A 19,023-nucleotide genomic window follows, 5' to 3' on the forward strand; every position below is an offset into this window, starting at 1 on the left:
GTAGGTTACAGGGTGGGCACCAGCAGCATAAAATCAGTTGGACTTTGTCATATACTTTGCTGCGCAATTTAAGCACATGAACAGAGTTGCACATGTTGTAAAATGTTCCCCTGTAAAGGCAAAAAGCAGAAATCCATACTGTTCCCGTTCCAGAAGACTCATGCTCAGCTGTGTGTTTTTGGGCTGTTTTCTGAACTTAATTAATGGAATTGCCTTAGCTGAGTTTACGTGGCAGAGGTTGAATACAAGTATGTTTGTGTGTGCCTGAAGCTCTCAGGACCAGACATTTTGGCCATCTTCAGTATTACACATTGAGATAGCAGCCCATTTCCCCCAGTTTTCTTTTAAAATTTTTCTAAATGTATAGAGACCATCACACTGTTCTGTCAGTCATCTCCACCAAGACTCAGACACTGCACTGTTCCCTGCCACTTCTCTGAATAATTGCCAGTTTTAATTGCCAGGTAGTTTTCCACTCCAGCTCCTCATGATTTCTGTGAACGCCTTCTCTTGACTGGGTGCTTTTCTTTATATCCTGGAAGGAGATAGCTGTCTACACTGCAAAATTCTTAATGAAGAAAATGAAAGGCAGTTGGTTATGTTTTAAAGTTAATACATTCAAAATGTTCTTAATGTGTTTGATACATATTTGTTGCAGTTATTTGGGTTTAATTCGAGGAACATTAGCAAGTGAACAATAATTTTATCTGTTCCTCTCTGTCTCACTGTATGACAGTAGTAAACAGCAAAGAATAAAAATCTATACAGCCTTGAAACTGTATATAAGTAAAATATATAAGTAAAAAAAAGCAAGTCAAGAAGCTATTAAGTATTACTGGTCTTTTAGACTTCTGAACTTCTCAGATTTCTGACAGACTATTGCAAGATTTTACTCCTGGAAGTCTGTAAATATTGTGCATACCATTATTGTGGCTGTGCTGGATATCAGCTTTACATTTGATGAAAAATGACTTCTAAATGCTGCCTAGATTTCTAGAATGAGAATACCTGTTCTCTCTTTCTGTATGTCCAGACAGTGGTTATTGATTATGATAATCATAAGTACAGAATTATAACATTATTTGAGAGTGTCTGTAGGTCCTTTAAAATGACTTATTAGTTCTAATAAAGTTTCTTTCTAATATTTAATAAATTCCTCTGTGGTATTTATCTAAGGTACAGAGAAGGATGCATATATTCTTCCAGATTATAATTTGCCCTTCATACAGCATTGGCATTGATGAACCACAAAAACTAGTGGATTATCTTGTTTTATTTCACATCTTTGCTGATGATCCAACCTGGAAATTTTTGTGATTTCACTCTGAAGTGTTGTTTTAAACATCTGTTTTATAAAGATAGCACCGTGTAAAATCTTTAAAGAACATACTTGAAATATAATCAAACAATTTTAATTAATACAAATATGCTGATACAAAATTAACGAAAATACTCTTCAGTATTCCATATTGTCTTGTATTGTTATGTTAGTGAACAAAATTTGCTTAAGTAGTTTCTAATCAATATGCATTTATTAAAATAAATTGACTCTACAAAACCAGTAATTAAAATATAAAAATATTATTTAAGAAAATTGATTGAACTTGAGAAACAGGGCTACCTAAAATAACCGTTTTAAATATACCCAAATACTTAGATTGCAGGAGAGACAAGCACATGATTTTAGGTTTTTCTTGTCCCAACAGATAAATAAAAGAATGAGTTTCTCAGAACCTGGATTTTTTTTTTCCTTTTTGTTTATGTGATGTCATTAAGAAAATACATATTTGAGACAGGTTTCAGCAGGCATCACAGATATTTTCAGGTTGAATCATCAGAGAAGGTAAGAGCAAGCTATTTACAATCCTTATGGTATAACAGTGGTAATGCAGTGCAGGTGGTGTAAGAATTAGTCTAGAAGATATCTGCATTCTCATTTGTACCTTCTTATTCCTGTTAATGTGATATGGGTTCTTCATACATACGTGTAGTAAACTTAATATATTGAAACCCTGATGCTGAGGTATTAATAGAATCATAGAATTATTTAGGTTGGAAAAGACCTTTAAGATCATTGAGTCCAATGTTAACCCAGCACTGCCAAGTTCACCATTAAGCATGTCCCTCAGTGCCACATCCACAAGTCTTTCAAATACACCCAGGAATGGGAACTCTACTTCTTCCCTGGGCAGTCTGTTCCAGTGCTTGGCAACCCTTTTAGTAAAGAAATTTTTCCTAATATCCAATCTAAACCTCCCCTGTTGCACTATAGGGGCCACCATTTCCTCTTGTCCTATTGCTTGTTAGATGGAAGAAGAGGCCAAACCCCACCTGGTTACAACCTCTTTTCAGGCAGTTTTAGGGAGCGATAAGATCTCCCTCGAGCCTCCTTTTCTCCAGGCTAAGCAGCCCCAGCTCCTTCAGATGCTCCTCACAAGACTTGTGCTCCAGACCCTTCACCAGCTCCATTGCCCTTCTCTAGGCATACTCCAACACCTCAATGTCTTTCTTGCAGTGAGGGGCCCAGAACTGAACACAGGATTCAAAGTGTGGCCTCCCCAGTACTGAGTACAGGGCGAGAAGCGCTTCTGCAGTCTTGCTGGCCACGGTATTTCCGATATAGGACAGAATGCCACTGGCCTTCTTGGCCACCTGGGCACCTGCTGGCTCACATTGAGTGAGCACCCCCAAGTCCTTTTCTGCTGGGCAACTTTCCAGCCAGTGTTTGGTGGCTTGCACTTTCTTATTTTATAACTCGATCTTTTGATTCGACTGTGTTTGTTTTCAGATGTTCACAATTTAAACAAGATTGTAATTAGATAAGATCCCTGGTACTGGCAAACTAATTTAGCATTGCCTTTCTTGAAGGAAAAATACACACTGCTGAAAACTGTAATTGAAATAAATTACTCTTTATTCTTTGCTGTAATTGCCATAATGTAATTCTGAGCACAGGTGGGAATTTTCTATTAATAGGGCTTGTTTAGAATAAAAAAGAGAAAATGGCAAGGAATCATGCCAACATGTCTCTAAAATGGTTCTACAATTACTTTAGAAAGGTATAGTAACAAATAATGTCTTAAATGACAGGGTTTGCTTTTGCTTGTGTTTTTGCATGTTTCCCATTTTGAAGCTATTAAAAATTTAATTATTTTTAGTATCATATGTTTATATTTTATTTTCTAAGGGTGCACTGCAAACTCCCTTTTTGTCAATCCTCCCTGCTGATCTGTGTAAATGCTCCCAGATCTACTCCTTGATTGGCATGTATTCCATTGATACAAATGACTACAGCAAGCACACACAGACCCTGAGAGACCTTGAGTAATCACCATATTCGTAACTGCTCCGGGAACAATTCTTTACCTCCAGTGTACACAACCTTAACTCACATCAGTCCACTTACTTAGTCTCTGCTAACCACTGAGACTTCCAGAGGAACGCAGTCACTCTCTGTAAATGTGCCACCCTCTGTCATAGTATTGTGTCTTGGGTGAAGTAATATTCTTTCCTTTTGTGACACGTGTGAAGTAATATTCTTTCCCATTTGTTCTTATCAATCAGATAATGCCTTGAGAAATGAAGACTTAGTCTTTGCTATACTTTTAATTAGTTTCACTGCAAATATTTTTTGTGTATATGAATATGTAAGCACTCTTAAAATTGGTATTGTGGGGAAAGGAAAGAGATTCACAAGGTGACTGAAAGAGATTATTTTCTCTTTATGTTTAGATGGTTCTTTTTCTTTAATCTTTTCTTTCATTATTTGTTTTGATGTTGTGGGTCAGGATACACAATTCTGTCTGTTTGCTTTGCCCTGTTAGGTCAATATTTTATATATAACTGATATAGATATGTAGGTATTGGCTGTATTTTATTGTTTCCCAATCGAGCCTTTGTTTGGTCCTTCGCTTCCCATTTCTGTGTATAAATAATCGCAGGAATTTTTGTCACATTCAGTAAACTGATCTCAGAGATCACTTCTTATCACTATTTTGAAAAAGATTGTATCTGTTGTTTTGGTCAACTCTGAATTGCTCAGGTGGCTGGAGGTGATCACTGCAGGTCCCCTCCTTTCCTATCTGAGTTGCAGTACTTTGGCATTATTACTGTTACATCTTGTTCACTGTTTTTCAGGTCATATTATCTGAATGGAAAAATAAGATATCAATATTTTTACAATTAAAAATGTTTTTTAAACCTGCAAATTTTATGCATATATTCTTTTCTGCAGGCCACTGCCAGAGGTTAATCTATAGAGTGGTTACTGCAGACTTTGGCCTTTCATCAATTTCAGTAGCAGTTCTCCTATGGAACCCTGATGTTGAATCCATACGAGCAACCTAGTTTCTCTGTCTGCAGTACCTGCATCTGAGTTATTCCTTGATATCTGTATGGTGGGGAGGGGTTATAACTGATTTAAAAAATCCAGTTTAATTTTTCATGCATTTTAGGATCTTGACAGCGCCATAATAGAGAGACAGAATTTAGAGATGGAGTTCAGAAACCTCCAAGATAAACTGACTGTTAACCAGAAAGCCTTGGACACCTCAAAGAGGGAACTGCACAGTCTGAAGAAATCTTCCAGCGAGTTAGATGGAAGCTTGAAGAGCAGCAGAGCAGAAGCCAGGGCTGCTCAAAGCTCTTTAGAGGCTTTTAGAGAACAAATTGCCACCCTACTCAGTGGTGGATCTTCAATAGTTGAACCATCTGAGAAGGCCATTTTGGAGAGGATTCGAGAAATAAATTGTGAAGAAGAGAGTAAACAAATAGTAAGTTAACAACTACTGGACTTGCCCAGTGTGTGTATTTATTCTCTTTGGATGCTGTTTAATTTTATTCATCTGGTAGAGTGTTGGTTCCTTCTGCTTAGGTTTTGAAATTACAGAAACCTTTAATTTTGTTGTCAGTTGATTTGAGGTAATAGGTGGAAAGCATCTTTTTTTATTAAGTAGGAAGAGTTCAGAAATTAAATTAATAATAGATGCTGTTAAGAAGAAAAGAATTGGAATGGTCTTCCAGTTAAAATATTGAAATTTGGTTTCAGTACCAGCAGACATCAAGAGTGGCTGTGTGGTTGTGAACAAGCATGGGGGCATGGATTTGCTGCTACAATAGTGACTTCTTTCTCAAAGCATATAAAACTGATGAGTTGTCCCAGGCAACTTTTTCCCCTATAATCTTCAAAACCTGCACCTAAAAAATAAAGAAATATTTTTACACCTACAGTTAAACATTGTTCACCATGCAGGAGAAAGGTAATAGGAAGGCAGCTGCCTTTGACTTGAGGCATTTTGGCTGGTGGCGTTTGCAAAGGTGTGTTTGAATGTCCAGGTAGAGAAGGGACAACTCAGGAGGAAGGTAAGGTAAGTCAGTACTGACCAATATCAGTACCCTGACACTGCACTGAAGTTTCTCTCTTGCTTGCTTACATGGGCATTTATTAATTTTGTCAGTGAGGACTATTATATAATTAAAAGTCAGACACTAAATCAAAAGGTGTTTTGAGTAAGCCACTGAAAACCAGCTTTGGTGTCCTCACAAGATTTTAAGATTCTAGCATCTCCGTCTGACGTGATGGGTTTTAATGTTAGCAAATGTTTTTGTGTTGTGCCCAGGGTTGAAGATAGCTTTCGAAAATATCCCTGTGCATTTTGATGAAGCATTTAAAAAAAAACCCAACACGTGACACGAAAAAGCATGCCACTGGCCTTCTTGCCCACTTGGGCACACTTGGCTCATATTCAGCTGGCTGTCAACCAGCATGCCCAGGTCTCTTTCCACTAGGGACTTCCCAGGCACTCTTCCTCCAGTCTGTAGCACTGTTGTGACCAAGCACTTGGTCTTGTTGAACCTCAAACCCTTGGCATTGGCCCATCTGTTCAGCTCTTCTAGATTGCTCTGCAGAGCCTTCCTACCCTTCAGCAGATCAACACTCCCACCCAACTTGGTATTGTATGTAAAATGGTCTTAGTTTGAAATTACCTGGTGGCCACATTAAAACAAAAAGCAGAAAATGATTTTTTTTGAAGGCTGGCTGAATAAGGTGTACAAGTCATAGGCAGAGGAAATTGCGGAGGTCAGAACTGCAGGACCAAAAATACTGCCTCTGCAAGACATTGGATACAGGCACTGATGGGTAACATAGGTGCAGCTCTATTTTAGGAATTGCCTAAGTTCTGAGTCCTAAACCAAGGATGAAAGTTACATCGGGATGCTCTGGATGACAGAATGACAGCTTGAGGGTTTGTGCTCTCAGCTTCTGTGACATAGTCCGTCACTTTCTTGTGTTTATGGACCTTTGAAACCTCTAAAACCCCCTTGCAGCTGGGCTGCACTCAGGGCCACTTGGCAGCCTGATAAAGGGGCTCTAGGTTCTCTGGCAGCAGCACATCTCTGAGGGAACAAGTTACTGAAACTCCTTGTTTCCTGCTTAGTGATTTTTGATACAAAAAGCATAAAATATGTGTGTGGGTTTTTGCAGTTTTATTATTGTTTAGGATTTTCTACTGCTGTATGAGCAGCAGTAATTTCTCAGTGTTTTTTTGGCAAGCTGGGTGCAAACTGTTGTTTGTATTTAACTGCAGTTTGAGTTGGAAACCTTTCAGTGCCAACAAAATTAATGGGAGCTTTGTGTGCCTATTGTTCATTTTATTAAAAGGAACCAACCAGATGCTTAAAATGAAGAGGCTGCTTGGAGATGAGTGTCTGAACACTGAGTTACAAATGCAATATAATTAATTACTTAATAATTTATATGACAGTTAGAAGCTAGAGGGAAGCAAGTAACTTTTGGGATAGAGCTACCTTTCAGTATTTGGCATTAGTGTAACCAGATGCTTTCAAGCATCTAATTTATAAGTAGTTTACAACTTAAAATCCATTACATTATATATAGGTGGTGTAAACAGTGTACAGCTAAAAGTGTTTTCAAGACTGTTAGTTTAGTTGCTTGTTATGAGATTTTATCCTTTTATCCTTGAACTCTGGCTAGAGAAATTATTACTACTATCTTTTTTTTTTTTTTTTTTTAGCAAAATCTTTTAGTCAAACACTCCTTTACAGTTAACAATTGGGAAACACTCCTGAGGCTTAGTTATCCGTATCTACATTCTCTCCTACATGCTTCATGTATTTTCTAAATCACTTATCTGCTTTTTCTACTCAGCTTCTTGGAAGACTAATGATTTCATGGGCTTATTTTAAAGAGTGATAGCTGACTACCAGCTATTGCTGCTGTGCTCACATCTTTGGAAATTTTGTGTCTAATTAGTTTTTATTGATTTTTTTAATAGAAGTCCCTTTTAGTCATTTGACTCATATATGGTTTCTGCTGTTCACTTTTGGATGTCTCACATGTCACCGCTTCTGCTGTTGTCTCTTGGTAGTTACAGAAAGATTTTTCTCTTTTTATGTTTCTAAATGCATACATTTTAAAGAGAAGTATTTTACCATATTTTTATTAATTTGATGGTGCATCTTTCATATCTTTCTAGCATTTCTGAACCCGCCTAACTCCATATGTTTTGTTCATTTGCTTGCTCCCTAGATGGTATCTCAACTTGAAACCCAAATAGCTAAATTGACTGAAGCTTTGGAAAATCAGTCCAGATTGTACCACAAAGCTCTGGAGAGGAGCAGGAAAGCTGAAAAATGTTCTGAGGGTTTCCAGGATCAACTGAAACACTTGGAAGAAGAATTACTGACTGTACATCTGATGCAAGATGATTTGAAGCTTGAGAAACAAAAAGTAGTTGCACATGTTATTTAATTTGGAGTAATAGTCACTAAGGACAGAGATAGATACAGCTGATTGTATTGCACTGGTCATCTGATGCATTACTCACAACACTCCAAGTAATGCAAATTAGCAAAATCAGACACCATTTAGGGGATAGTAATATCTTTTCTTTGACCAATGATTGCAGATGGAAGAAGCTAAGTTGTTGAGTTCCAAGTCCATTATTGTGGAAAAAAAACACCACCCCAAAAGCAGCTTAAAAGAAGTCTCTGTAAATACATCAGAGATCTTCCAGTGATTCTCTGATTTCAAAGCATTCTCTGATCTCCATATTTTCCTGTAGTATATCATCCAGTCTGCTATCTCAAGATCTTGCAGTCTTTCTTTCTTTTGTATTCTTAGACAATCATGGCTACCAGGATTTTTTTTATTAATTGGATGAATGAACACACTCTTAACCTTTAACCCATTCATATACTAAGGGTTTGAAAAACGGTGTAGTACCCAGAAAGCCAAACCAGCCATCCAATGCATCTAAGAAAGGCAAAGTTATAGCATGTTGCCAGGCCAATATCAGTGATTAGAAAGTTGGATTTGCAGAGAATCAACAATTTGATGCTATTTGTTTTGCCTTAGGCCATAATACAGTATCTTTTATGAACGAAACACCCACCACACTGAGAGAAAACCAGACAAAGGATCTGTTTCCTCCTCTCTACGTCCTTGTTAAGAGCATTTGGCCCTAGATTCTTAAATTTGCCTCTAGATTTTGCTGCAATAAAGAGATTCCTGTTGTGATTTTTTTTCTGTTAATGCGCAACTTCAGTGTTTTCTTCTGCTGCTGATGTTTTTAATTTTTTGAACCAGAAGCATCACAAAACAACAGGATATTCTTGCTAATGAACTAGTAATGAAACTGGTTTGTTGGTGGGTTTTTTTGTTTTGTTTAGTTTTTTTTTTTCTTGTTGGTTCTTTGCAAAGATTATGGTCTGCAAAAGAAATAAGAGAAAATAAAGGGAAACAGTTGTTAGTCAGAAGGAGAGCTTTGGATTTTGCAAGAGAGGCTAATTGAGAGCAGGGAACTAAGGCAGTTTTTAAGGAGCTAGCAGAGCAGAACAAAGAAGAAAAAAACAGATTGAATAATATTTCATATCTGTACGTGTTCATCACCAGATGGAGATGCAATTAAAATAATCTTAAAAGCAATTTTTAAACCAGCAGCTGTTACTTCTAAACCTCTCTCTTCCAAAGAATGGCTAAAGACAGACCATGTTAATATTCCTGTATCTCCTCAGACTACATCGGATGGCATCACTGGTATCATTTATATCTGTTTTAAAGGTCACAGTACCGGGCAATCACAGCACTTACAGTTATTAGGTAGGATGTGGCTGTCCTTTCTAGCTTCTCCCTGCCCATGCCTATCCATGGTAAAGCAACAGAGCTCCAGGCAGGAACTGGAGTCAGAAGCAGAGACATACCTAGTGCTGCAGAGAAGCAAAAATGAATCTTGTCTTACTAAGAAGATAAATACAGTAGGTCTAGGGATTTATGAACAGAATAAATGTTGGCTAAATAAGTACATATGGAGAATTTGCAATTGTGTCAGGTGTGTGTACTGGCACCATAGCCTTTATTATTTCTTGTGGATCGTGGACTTGGCTATATATTGTTGATTGCTGGTGTAGGGGCAATTGATTTTAAATTGTACTTCAAGACTTTAAATGAAGTTTTATTATTCTTTTGCCCACTTTTCCACACCTTATCTTAGTATCTGAAATTTCTGGAGCAACTGAATGAGAAGATGAAGCTGGATAGTCTAGCAGCAGAGGTTGGATTTGATATGAATATGGATGCAATTCTAGCCCGGGTAGAGCAGTTAGTGAAACTGGAAGGTGATGCAGTGATTGAAAACAAGACTGTGGCACACAGCCTCAGAAGGAAGGTACGCAAAAAAGACATACAATTACTACTTGTTTCAAAGATAAACATTACTATGGCTATGTTTCTATAGTGGTTGCTAGAAACAGCAGATTACATATGTACAAGGAATTTCAAAGATGTCCATTTCATAAAAAGAAGATACCAAAAGTTTGCAAACTGTGCAAACAAGCTGCATATTAAAACAACAAAACCCACCAGTGGGTTGAACGCATGATATGTGTTTATGTGTCTACTTTTTAATACACATATAACACATACTTCTGTAAACAACTACCATGAATGTTTAAATCTGAAAGGATCTGCGGGGGAGACGAATATATAACACAGACTGCTCTAGAAACTAGTTGGGTGTTGGTTGTACTTCACCAAGAATTTCGATGTTTCCAACAAGAACTGTTCCTTCATTCAATAGTTCCTTCAGGAACAAATCCAAATCTGTTCAAATTTGGTCAAACATCCCTCCATCATCCTATTATAACGCAGTGAAATCTTTAGGGTTTAGGTTTATCAGAGTGGTGTAGAGCTGAGAATGGGAGTCTGTTTAAGGTTTAAAACAATACTGGTGGGGTTTTTTTGTTGTTGTTTTGGTTTGGTTTGGTTTTTTTGTTTGTTTTGTTTTTTTTTTCTGAAGCAACTGCCTCCCTGCAGGGTGTGAATGTATGTCAATACTCCTCAGATGTTCCAGAGTAAACCCTGGCAGCTCAGTTCAGATAAACTGAAAACAGGTAGCTCCTTCAGCAGCAAAATTCAAAAACGAAGCTGCTGGACCTGGCATTGGAGCAGTGGATGAAAACTTCCTTATTTTTGTATATTGCTTCTCCTTCTTGCACACTAGCTTTAACTGATGGTAGATGGAAGTACCTTAAACTACCACCACTGAAACCACTGTCTCCTTAATGAATCTCTCTTGCATCTTGTTTTTGTCTGGTGTCTTATACTTCAGGCAATCTCAGATGTTATAAGTGATGCACAAGTATTTATGTTCAAATAGGATGAAGTCTCTATGTAAAATCATTCTAAAAGGCAGTGCACGAATTCAGGGATGGAGAAGCACAATGAATTGGTAATATGAGGAGTATCAAGTTAATATGTTGATATTTCTTCACACAGTTTTCAATAGAGGAGAAGGAGTTCAGGTTATATGTGCAGCACAGGGATTAAATTTGCAAAACAATCTTTCTAGTACCACTGTCATTCACATGTAATTTTTCAAATATCCTTGTGTTTGGAAAACAAGTTGAAGACTCAGAAAGAAAAACTTGAAAGCAAAGAGCTTCACATGAACCTTCTGCGGCAGAAAGTAACCCAGCTGGAAGAAGAGAAGCAAATCAGGACTGCCTTAGCTGTGGAAAGGGATGAGGCCAATCTCACTGTCAGAAAGTTACATAAGATGATAGAGAGGTTACAGAAGCAGCTTGATCTGGCAAGGGAAGCAAATACTGATCTCAAAGCTAAGCTGTCTGAAACCAATGAACTTAAGGTGAGTTAAAACGTTACATTTGTGCTTCTTGCCATTTTTCTGTTCCAGTTGTATACAGCTGGAGTTCATTTATAATAAATGTGTTCACAGAGAACTGCTCAAATCTATCTAGGTGGAAAAAGCAAATATAATATGAAAATGTTTTGGTGTATTTTGCAATTTTTATTGATATGCTAGGAAGTGTCTGTAAAGCACAATGTAAATTTTCAGGCTAGTGTAAGAAAATGCAATATACACATCCTTTTCTTTCCTGTTGATGTGGCTGTAATCTTTTTTCCCATGCATTACATGCAGAAGATCCATTCATATAGATATGGTGGGAAAATGTTGTTTTTTTTTTTTTTTCTTGCATACAGCAGGCAAAATGCTAATTTTTAATTGTTCCTGTGTACATGTGATTTCATCAAGAACCCATAAGAACCCACAATAAAGCGCTTATTTGTGATTGCTTATTTGTTTACATTAGATGAAAAAGTACAAAAAATTTAACACTTTATCTTATTGCAGATCAAAACTTTGGAGCAGAACAGAACAATAGAAGAACTCAATAAGTCTCAAGGCAAATTGGAAAGAATGAAAGAAAAAGCTGAGAAACAACTTAGATCTGTCAAATCAGAACTTCTTTTAAAGGAACGTAAAGCTACTGAAGATAAAGAAAAAAACCAAAATATATTAGAAGCAGTTACCAGTGAAATGAAGGTGCTTAAAACAACCCTTGCAGAACTAGCAAAAAGAGAGAGACAGGTAGGTGTATAGATATTTGGCAAGTGCTAGTGGTCCCTTAGAAAATACGAGTGTCGTATAGGTAGAACAGATATTTCTCTCTCAGTTTATATGGAAAATTTCTTTGTCATCAACCCTTTTTCTGCATTTTCAATGAACTACAACTTTGCCAGCACTGCACTTTATATACAACAATAGTAGAAAAGTATTTCTGTCTAAAAATTCACATAAATGAATGGCTTAAAGGCTTTCTTTAAGGGCTCTCTGTGCTTTCCACTTTAGATTATTTACTGATGAAACTTACTGAATTCTTGATGTATTTATTGTCCATTCAATATAGGTATGACCTGCTTTTCCCATCAGAAATAAAGGGTGAGGTGATTTTGTATATGTTTTACTTTGTATCTATTCCCTTTGGCCAAATCCTGCCAGATCAGTAATCAGTGTCAGTGCATCAAATTTGATTTGGTTATTGCATTTGTTACATGGCTGTAATACAATTTGGTTTACCCATAGTTGCTGTAATTAAGTTTAACAGCTTGCAGCAGCAAAGATATGAGAGCAAGAAATACAGCGCAAAGTGCAGACTCTAATGTACTCCTGGAAGATCAGTTGGGTTTGCTGTACAGGTGGTTTCGGAAGTTTGCTTAGTCCAAAGGATGGATCGAACGAATTCCAGCTTTGCTGACTGCTCATCCTGTCTGTGATACAGATGTTTAAAAAAATCTTTAGCCTGTTACATGGTACTCACTTAGCATGCTGCCAGAGCCCAGCATCAGTGACCTCCTGAATTGTTTTTGAAGATAACATATGGGAACTTCAGGGGTTTTGGTGTAACATTGTTTCAGCGTTTCATTGAAGACGTTGCACTGTCTTGGTAACATAGATGGAACTGAATTCTCAAATCATAAAATCGTAGAATGGTCTCTGTTGGAGGGGACCTTAAAGATCATCTGATTCTAACTCCCCCACCATGGGCAGTGACACCTTCCACTAGATCAGGTTCCTCAAAGCCCCATCCAACCTGGCCTGGAATACTCCTAGGGATGGGGCATGCACAACTTCTCTGGGCAACCTGTTCCAGTGCCTCACTATCCTTAGGATTTCTTCCTAACATTCCAATCTAAATCTTCCTCTTTTAGTTTGAAACCATTTCCTCTTTTCCTATCTTATATGCTTGTGTAAATAGTCACTATCCCTCTTTTTTCATAAGCCCCCTTTAAGTACTGGAAGGCTGCAATGAGGTCTCACTGGAGCCTTCTCTTCTCCAGGCTGACCAACCCCAGCTCTTCCAGCCTGACTTGATAGCAGAGGTGCTTCAGCCCTCTGATCCTCTTTGTGGCACTCCTCTCGACTCACTCTGACAGGTCCATGTCTATCTTGTGCTGAGGACTCCAGACATCAACCCTGGACTGTCTTGGTTTCCTTTTTGTGTTTCTGAACTGATGGCAACTCCTCAGGGTTTATACTGGGATAAAACAAGCTGTCTTTGGCAAGGTCTTGGAACTGAGACCTTGTTTTCAGGAAAGGCTTCAAAAACCTGTCCTCACAGGTGTTATATAACTGCTTTAGAATTCTGCACAGTGTTGTTGGGGTTGGACACATATTTCAGGAGTGCATCTGTCTCCTCCTTAACATTAGCCCTTGGCATGACTGGGGGAGTGAGGATTCTGCCACACCAGACCATGAGTCCAGTTTCTTGCTGGTTTTGATGATGCTATGACCTTTTCAGTCATTTTCATGTTTAGGAATGGGGATCCTGGCATTCAAATAGATAGCAAGACAAGAATATTTCCTCAACTAGGAGCATTTTCCTCTTTTGTGTGCTAATGATAAGGGGTATTAAGGCATTTATGATTTTGACCGTGTAATGCATTGTCCATTGAAGAGGCATTGAAGTTTGACTTGTAATCATCCAGTTGAGAAGAGCGAGTCAGCATTAATGTTCAACTGACCTTAAGTTTTTAATGTTGTTACTGGTGGGGTCACTAGTGATGACAGTTAGTTGTGGATGACTGTCCATTTAGAATTGCAGAAAGTTGATGTCTTGAATTACTTTGCCAAATACCATTCCTATGATATATTTTCAGCAGCCATGCACAGAAGAAAAACAAGCACTTCCAAAGCTGCATCTTGAATTTGGGCTGTATCCTGATTCAAGTCAAAGTCAGACCAAGGGATGTGCCAAGTTTCGACCTTTTTTCTAACTTCTTCCTTTCTGCTATGGTTTCCACAAGAAAGTGTAGGGTGGAGAGAAGCAGTGGCAAACAGTGGTCAAGGACCAGGATCTTAGCCTGTACTCTGGGTTGTGCCCAGCAGAGTTTCCAGCTGCCTGTATAGCTTCTGGTCATCTGGGTCAAGTACAACTCCTCTGCCTCTGTTTTCCTCAGTTTTTGCAGTTGAGTCAGCCGGGAAGGTGTGCCTGTGAAAGATACTAAAAACACTTGAAACTGTGCTTTTTGTTTGAGATACTTAAGATCCTGGCTGTTTATGTGTTTCGTGATTTGACATATACCCCTAAGTGGCTTTTTCCATCCACTTCTGCTCTTTGTATTGAGCAACAGCAGAAATGCCTGTGTTTTGCGCTGAAAGTACAAATGCTCATGTTTGTATGTATGCAAATACGTTGTGTTTTCCCAGACATCTCCTTTGCTTGCTGTTGGATTTATTCCTTTCTGTTTACTCTTGCAGCTGGCAGATTTCCGAGAGGTGGTCTCGCGAATGCTGGGCCTCAACATTGCCAGCCTGGCTCTTCCTGACTATGAAATCATTACATGTCTTGATGAGTTGATTCACTCTTATCAGCACCACTGCTTCCCCTGTGTCTGCCTCAAAGATGTGGCAAGGGCACCAGAGGAGCAGCAAGGAAATGTACAGCTTCTTCACTGAGGGGACAGAACAAAGTGAAATTTTGCTTCCTTACCTGCTACCCATGCACAGAAAAGAGATACTTATTTCTATTCCCTACAGACACCGACTAGGGCTAATTTTTAGAATTCCAGTAGGGAGACTGAGCCAAATAGATAGAGTAAAGCCAGGAACCTAGAGATGGCAAAGAGGAAATTTCTGGGCAGCATAATGCTTCGGTTATGAAAATGATAGGCCCTTCAGTTATGATCAACGATGCCCTCCAGTTTCATTGCAGAGGCACCCAAGGTCAGTTCACAGTTTTGGGGAGCACTTGAGAAGATAGTGAATGTCCACTTCAGTGTCATTCCTTCTGCTTTACCTCTGGGTGTCAAGGATAAAATAAAGTAGCGGTTGTCCTGCTGCTGTTTCTCTTGCCAAATGAGACCTCTCTGCATTTTTACACATAAGGACTTCAGCTTCAAGACAGTTATCTGGAAGTTAGAGGATTATCTCAATTTTTTAACATGAGATGTTTTTGTTACTTCTGTTGTTTTTCTTTGCCTGTGCTTGTGCCAGAACAAGAAGTTTTGCAGCAAAGGCTTTTTCACAGGCTCCTGTCATGTCCCTAATATAGATATATTTGGTAAAATTGAATAGTGACCTTGGTCATGATGCCGCAAAAATTTTTCTTCTGTCTGCTATATTGCTCGGGCCAAATCCACAGGCCAAATAAATGGCAATTGTTCTGGGTTAAGGAAATTTTAAAATTGTAAAATGCTTGTCCATTAGAGAAAATCTGTGAATTACTAAAGACTTTATTTTCAGAGTAGCAATGATGAGATGTACAGAACTACCTCTTAATCATAAAAACTATTGTCTATCACCCTTTCTGAGTGTTAAACTTTGTGATTTTTTAGAAGAAATATGAACAGTAAATCTGTTTTTATAGCATGCTCAACTTGATTCTGTGTTAGTTTTTTCTTCCCATTATATGTTTTGTATGGATGTGTAGAACAATAAAAAAGACTATTTATGTCTGACCATTTGTGGACTTTCTACAGTATCTCAGCAAATGATAACCACTCAGTAAAACTGAACACACTATTTTAGGAAAAATTACACTTTTTCAAGTAGGAGTGGTAATTTTGGTATCTGGCTACAGACTCAAAGCATGTATTTCACTTGCCTCTGAAGAATCATTTCTTAGTGACTTGTTTGTAAAATAAAAAAAAAATCAGTCATTTGTGGAGATAAACTAAATCATATTTTCTTATGCTTCTGTGGCTACCTGGATTAAAAACAATTTCATTTCTTGTTTTATAATGTAACATTGTTTTGGAGGGAATGGCTTTAAACTGAAAGAGAGCAGGTTTAGATTAGATATTAGGAAGAAATTCTTTTCTATGAGAGTGGTGAAACACTGGAACAGGTTACCCAGAGAAGTTGTGAATGTCCCATCCCTGGAAGTGTTGAAGGCCAAGCTGGATGGGGTTTTGAGGAACCTGGTCTAGTGGAAGGTGTCCCTGCCCATGGCAGGGGAGTTGGAAGTAGATGATCTTTAAGGTCCCTCCAAAAACAAATTGTTCTATGATTCTTCTTCTCAGGTAAAGTTTAATAAATGCAACAAACGAAAAGGCTAACATTACATTATATAGACTTAAACTTGGCACAACAAATTCCAAGTAAAGTAAGAGATTGAAATGTGTTAGGCATGATACGTTGGTTGGGAATTTAGAGGGTGGAGAAGGATGCAATACTTTTCTAATTCTTAGTGAGATAATACAAGTTTGTGTTTTGCTGGTTCTATAGGCACTTCTGCTTGAGTTATTACTCAAACAACAAAACCTGTTTACTTCATCCACTTTAATAAATATCCTACAAAGCATGATTTGCCATAAGTTCCAAGTTAAGTAAATTACATTACAAATTTGGGTCCACTCAGCCCAGATAATACATTCATAACTTTAAGAAATAATCTCTGAGAGTGCCATTCTTAAAGTAAGTTTGCATATTTGGCCAAATTTTATGGTTGTGAAATGATTTCCTAATGTCTGCCATCAGACTTGATATCTCCTGTCATACTTATCAGCCCTGTGCCCTGCCACCCTGTGACCAGCACTGGCACCAGCAATGAAGTTCCAGCAGCACATAAGCCACCAGTAAAGTTCTACAAATTACTTTAGAGGAGGCAGATTTTCACATGAATCATAGAATATGATGAGTTGGAAGGGAACCATCAGGATCATTGAGTCCAACTCCTGGCCCTGCACAGGACACCCCAAGAGTCACACCACGTGCCTGAGAGCATTTTCTGAACGCTTTTTGAACTCTGTCAGGCTTGGTGCTGTGACCACTTCCCTGGGGAACCCCTTCAGTGCCCAACCACCCTCTGGGTGAAAAACCTTTTCCTAATATTCAACCTAAACCTCTTCCGACACAACTTGAGGTAATTCCCACAAGTCCTGTGGAAGAGTGAAGAGATTGGTTCCGGCCCCTGCTCTTCCCCTCATGAGGAAGTTGTAGACTGCAATGAGATCTCCCCTCAGTCTCCTCCAGGCTGAACAGACCTCATCTGCTCCTCATATGGCTTCCCCTCAAGGCCCTTCACTGTCTTCGATGCCCTCCTTTGGACACTCTTTAAGAGCTTTATGCCTTTTATACTGTGGTGCCCAAAACCGCACACAGAACTCAAGGTGAGCCTGCACCACATGAAGTTGGTAGTGATGCTTGATTACTGGCTTGTGTGTTAAGCCAACAGAACGTAGAATAAGAGTTTTCTAATGCTTTTTTAAAAAATCATGGATCTGTATTTTTGGAAGTATTAATGCTCATAATGTTCTTAAAGGAATATGAGCTATTATCTGACTACAAATATTCCTTGTATTTGCTTTATTTTTGGAAGAGTATTGACATTTTTCTTCATTTAGCTAAAGCAAATAAATAAATAAATAAATAAAAGAAGTAAAGAAATAATTTGATATGAACAAAGTTGAGGTGATTTTTGACCCATGTAATTTACATAACCCCTGAACAAAGTTTAAACTGACTTGCAATCTTTTTTAAGGTTTGTTTCACACAACATTGAAGTTAGTCTTTTGGAAAAAAGATGAGAACATGCTCATGAATGTTTTCAGCATTTGTTTCAAATGTTTCAAGATGCATTCAACACAGGACAGATATGATAGAAAGTGTGGATTTAAACTGTGGATTAAGGTGTCAACAGACACCCCTTCTACTACATTATTTTTATTGGGTTTGATCATATTAATACAAGATGTGGGATTAAGAGTTTGTTATCTGTTCATAATCACTCTTTTGTGGTAAAAGATTCTTGATTTATCAACAAAATGTGTTAGCTCACATAACAGCACAGTTACAGGGCTACTTTTTTTTCTCCAATTAACAGCTGAACCAACTGCGATTAAGACAAATTCACTACTAAGTTAAGGCAAAACTCAACAAACTTAAATGTTGCAATCATAGATATTGAAATAATTTACATACCATAAATATTGTAGTAATAAAATCACAAAGCAAATAGAAAAGTGAGTGTTGCAATGCTATGAGTGTATTAAAATACATGCAACTGAATTTTTTGCCTATGCATCATGTTGTTGATAATGTTCTTTGCAACACAGCAGAGCCATGCATGAGAATATTAGTGTAGTAGAACCATGAGGAAAGTGCAGAAGTATTCAAGTACTTTGCTGAATTAGAATTAGAAAGCATAAAGGCATATCACATTAAATTACTCCTTGACTTATGTTGCTTTAGAGTTTATTATTACTGTATAAAGAAGTTGGCTTGCTGTTTTACATTTTCTTTCTGTGGATGTGTGCATCATCCACATTTTCCTAGGGCTGCTCAGTTATTACTGGATTATTTTGCACATTATGATGCTGCAGGAGAGGGTAAATATGGATGACCCAAGTCATAATAGATTTTAAATTAAACAAAAGGCAGGTGGGGAAATCAGGTATATTTCTAGAGAAAAAGTAATGTATTCTCTCAAATTCTTCATATGAAATAGAAGTATTTTCTAAGACTACAGAGGCTGACCATTTCTCTTGACCATTTAAAAGAAAAAGGTGAGGAATGGAGCAATATGATGTGAAATTCTCTAAGAAATTAGAGAAAAGGGATATCTGATACTAGTGAAGCATAAAGAACAAAATTAGTTAACTGTGTGGAAAATAAGAAAATAGCTTGCCAGAATAGAAATTGGAGAGAATGTTCAAAGATAATCTCCTTGAAATGGAAGATTTTCAGATTGTTTTTCTTTTGT

General features: G+C 37.8%; 1 protein-coding gene across 5 annotated transcripts in view; it reads left to right on the forward strand.

Annotated features, from left to right (window-relative positions):
- CCDC170 (coiled-coil domain containing 170) overlaps window positions 1–16,021 on the forward strand; it is a 45,151-nt gene extending 29,130 nt beyond the window's left edge. For all 5 annotated transcript variants that reach the window (XM_027891159.1, XM_027891161.1, XM_027891160.1 and 2 more), the window contains 6 exons: window positions 4,455–4,772; window positions 7,550–7,750; window positions 9,513–9,686; window positions 10,923–11,165; window positions 11,673–11,909; window positions 14,580–16,021. In XM_027891159.1, the coding sequence (XP_027746960.1) occupies window positions 4,455–4,772; window positions 7,550–7,750; window positions 9,513–9,686; window positions 10,923–11,165; window positions 11,673–11,909; window positions 14,580–14,777 (1,371 nt within the window). In that variant the 3' untranslated portion in view covers window positions 14,778–16,021. The remainder of the gene's footprint in view (window positions 1–4,454; window positions 4,773–7,549; window positions 7,751–9,512; window positions 9,687–10,922; window positions 11,166–11,672; window positions 11,910–14,579) is intronic.
- Window positions 16,022–19,023: the final 3,002 nt, after the last annotated feature.

Source organism: Empidonax traillii, unplaced genomic scaffold, assembly GCF_003031625.1.
Source record: "Empidonax traillii isolate 1590-97213 ecotype Southwest subspecies unplaced genomic scaffold, ASM303162v1 scaffold311:size671644, whole genome shotgun sequence".
Lineage (NCBI taxonomy): Eukaryota > Metazoa > Chordata > Aves > Passeriformes > Tyrannidae > Empidonax > Empidonax traillii.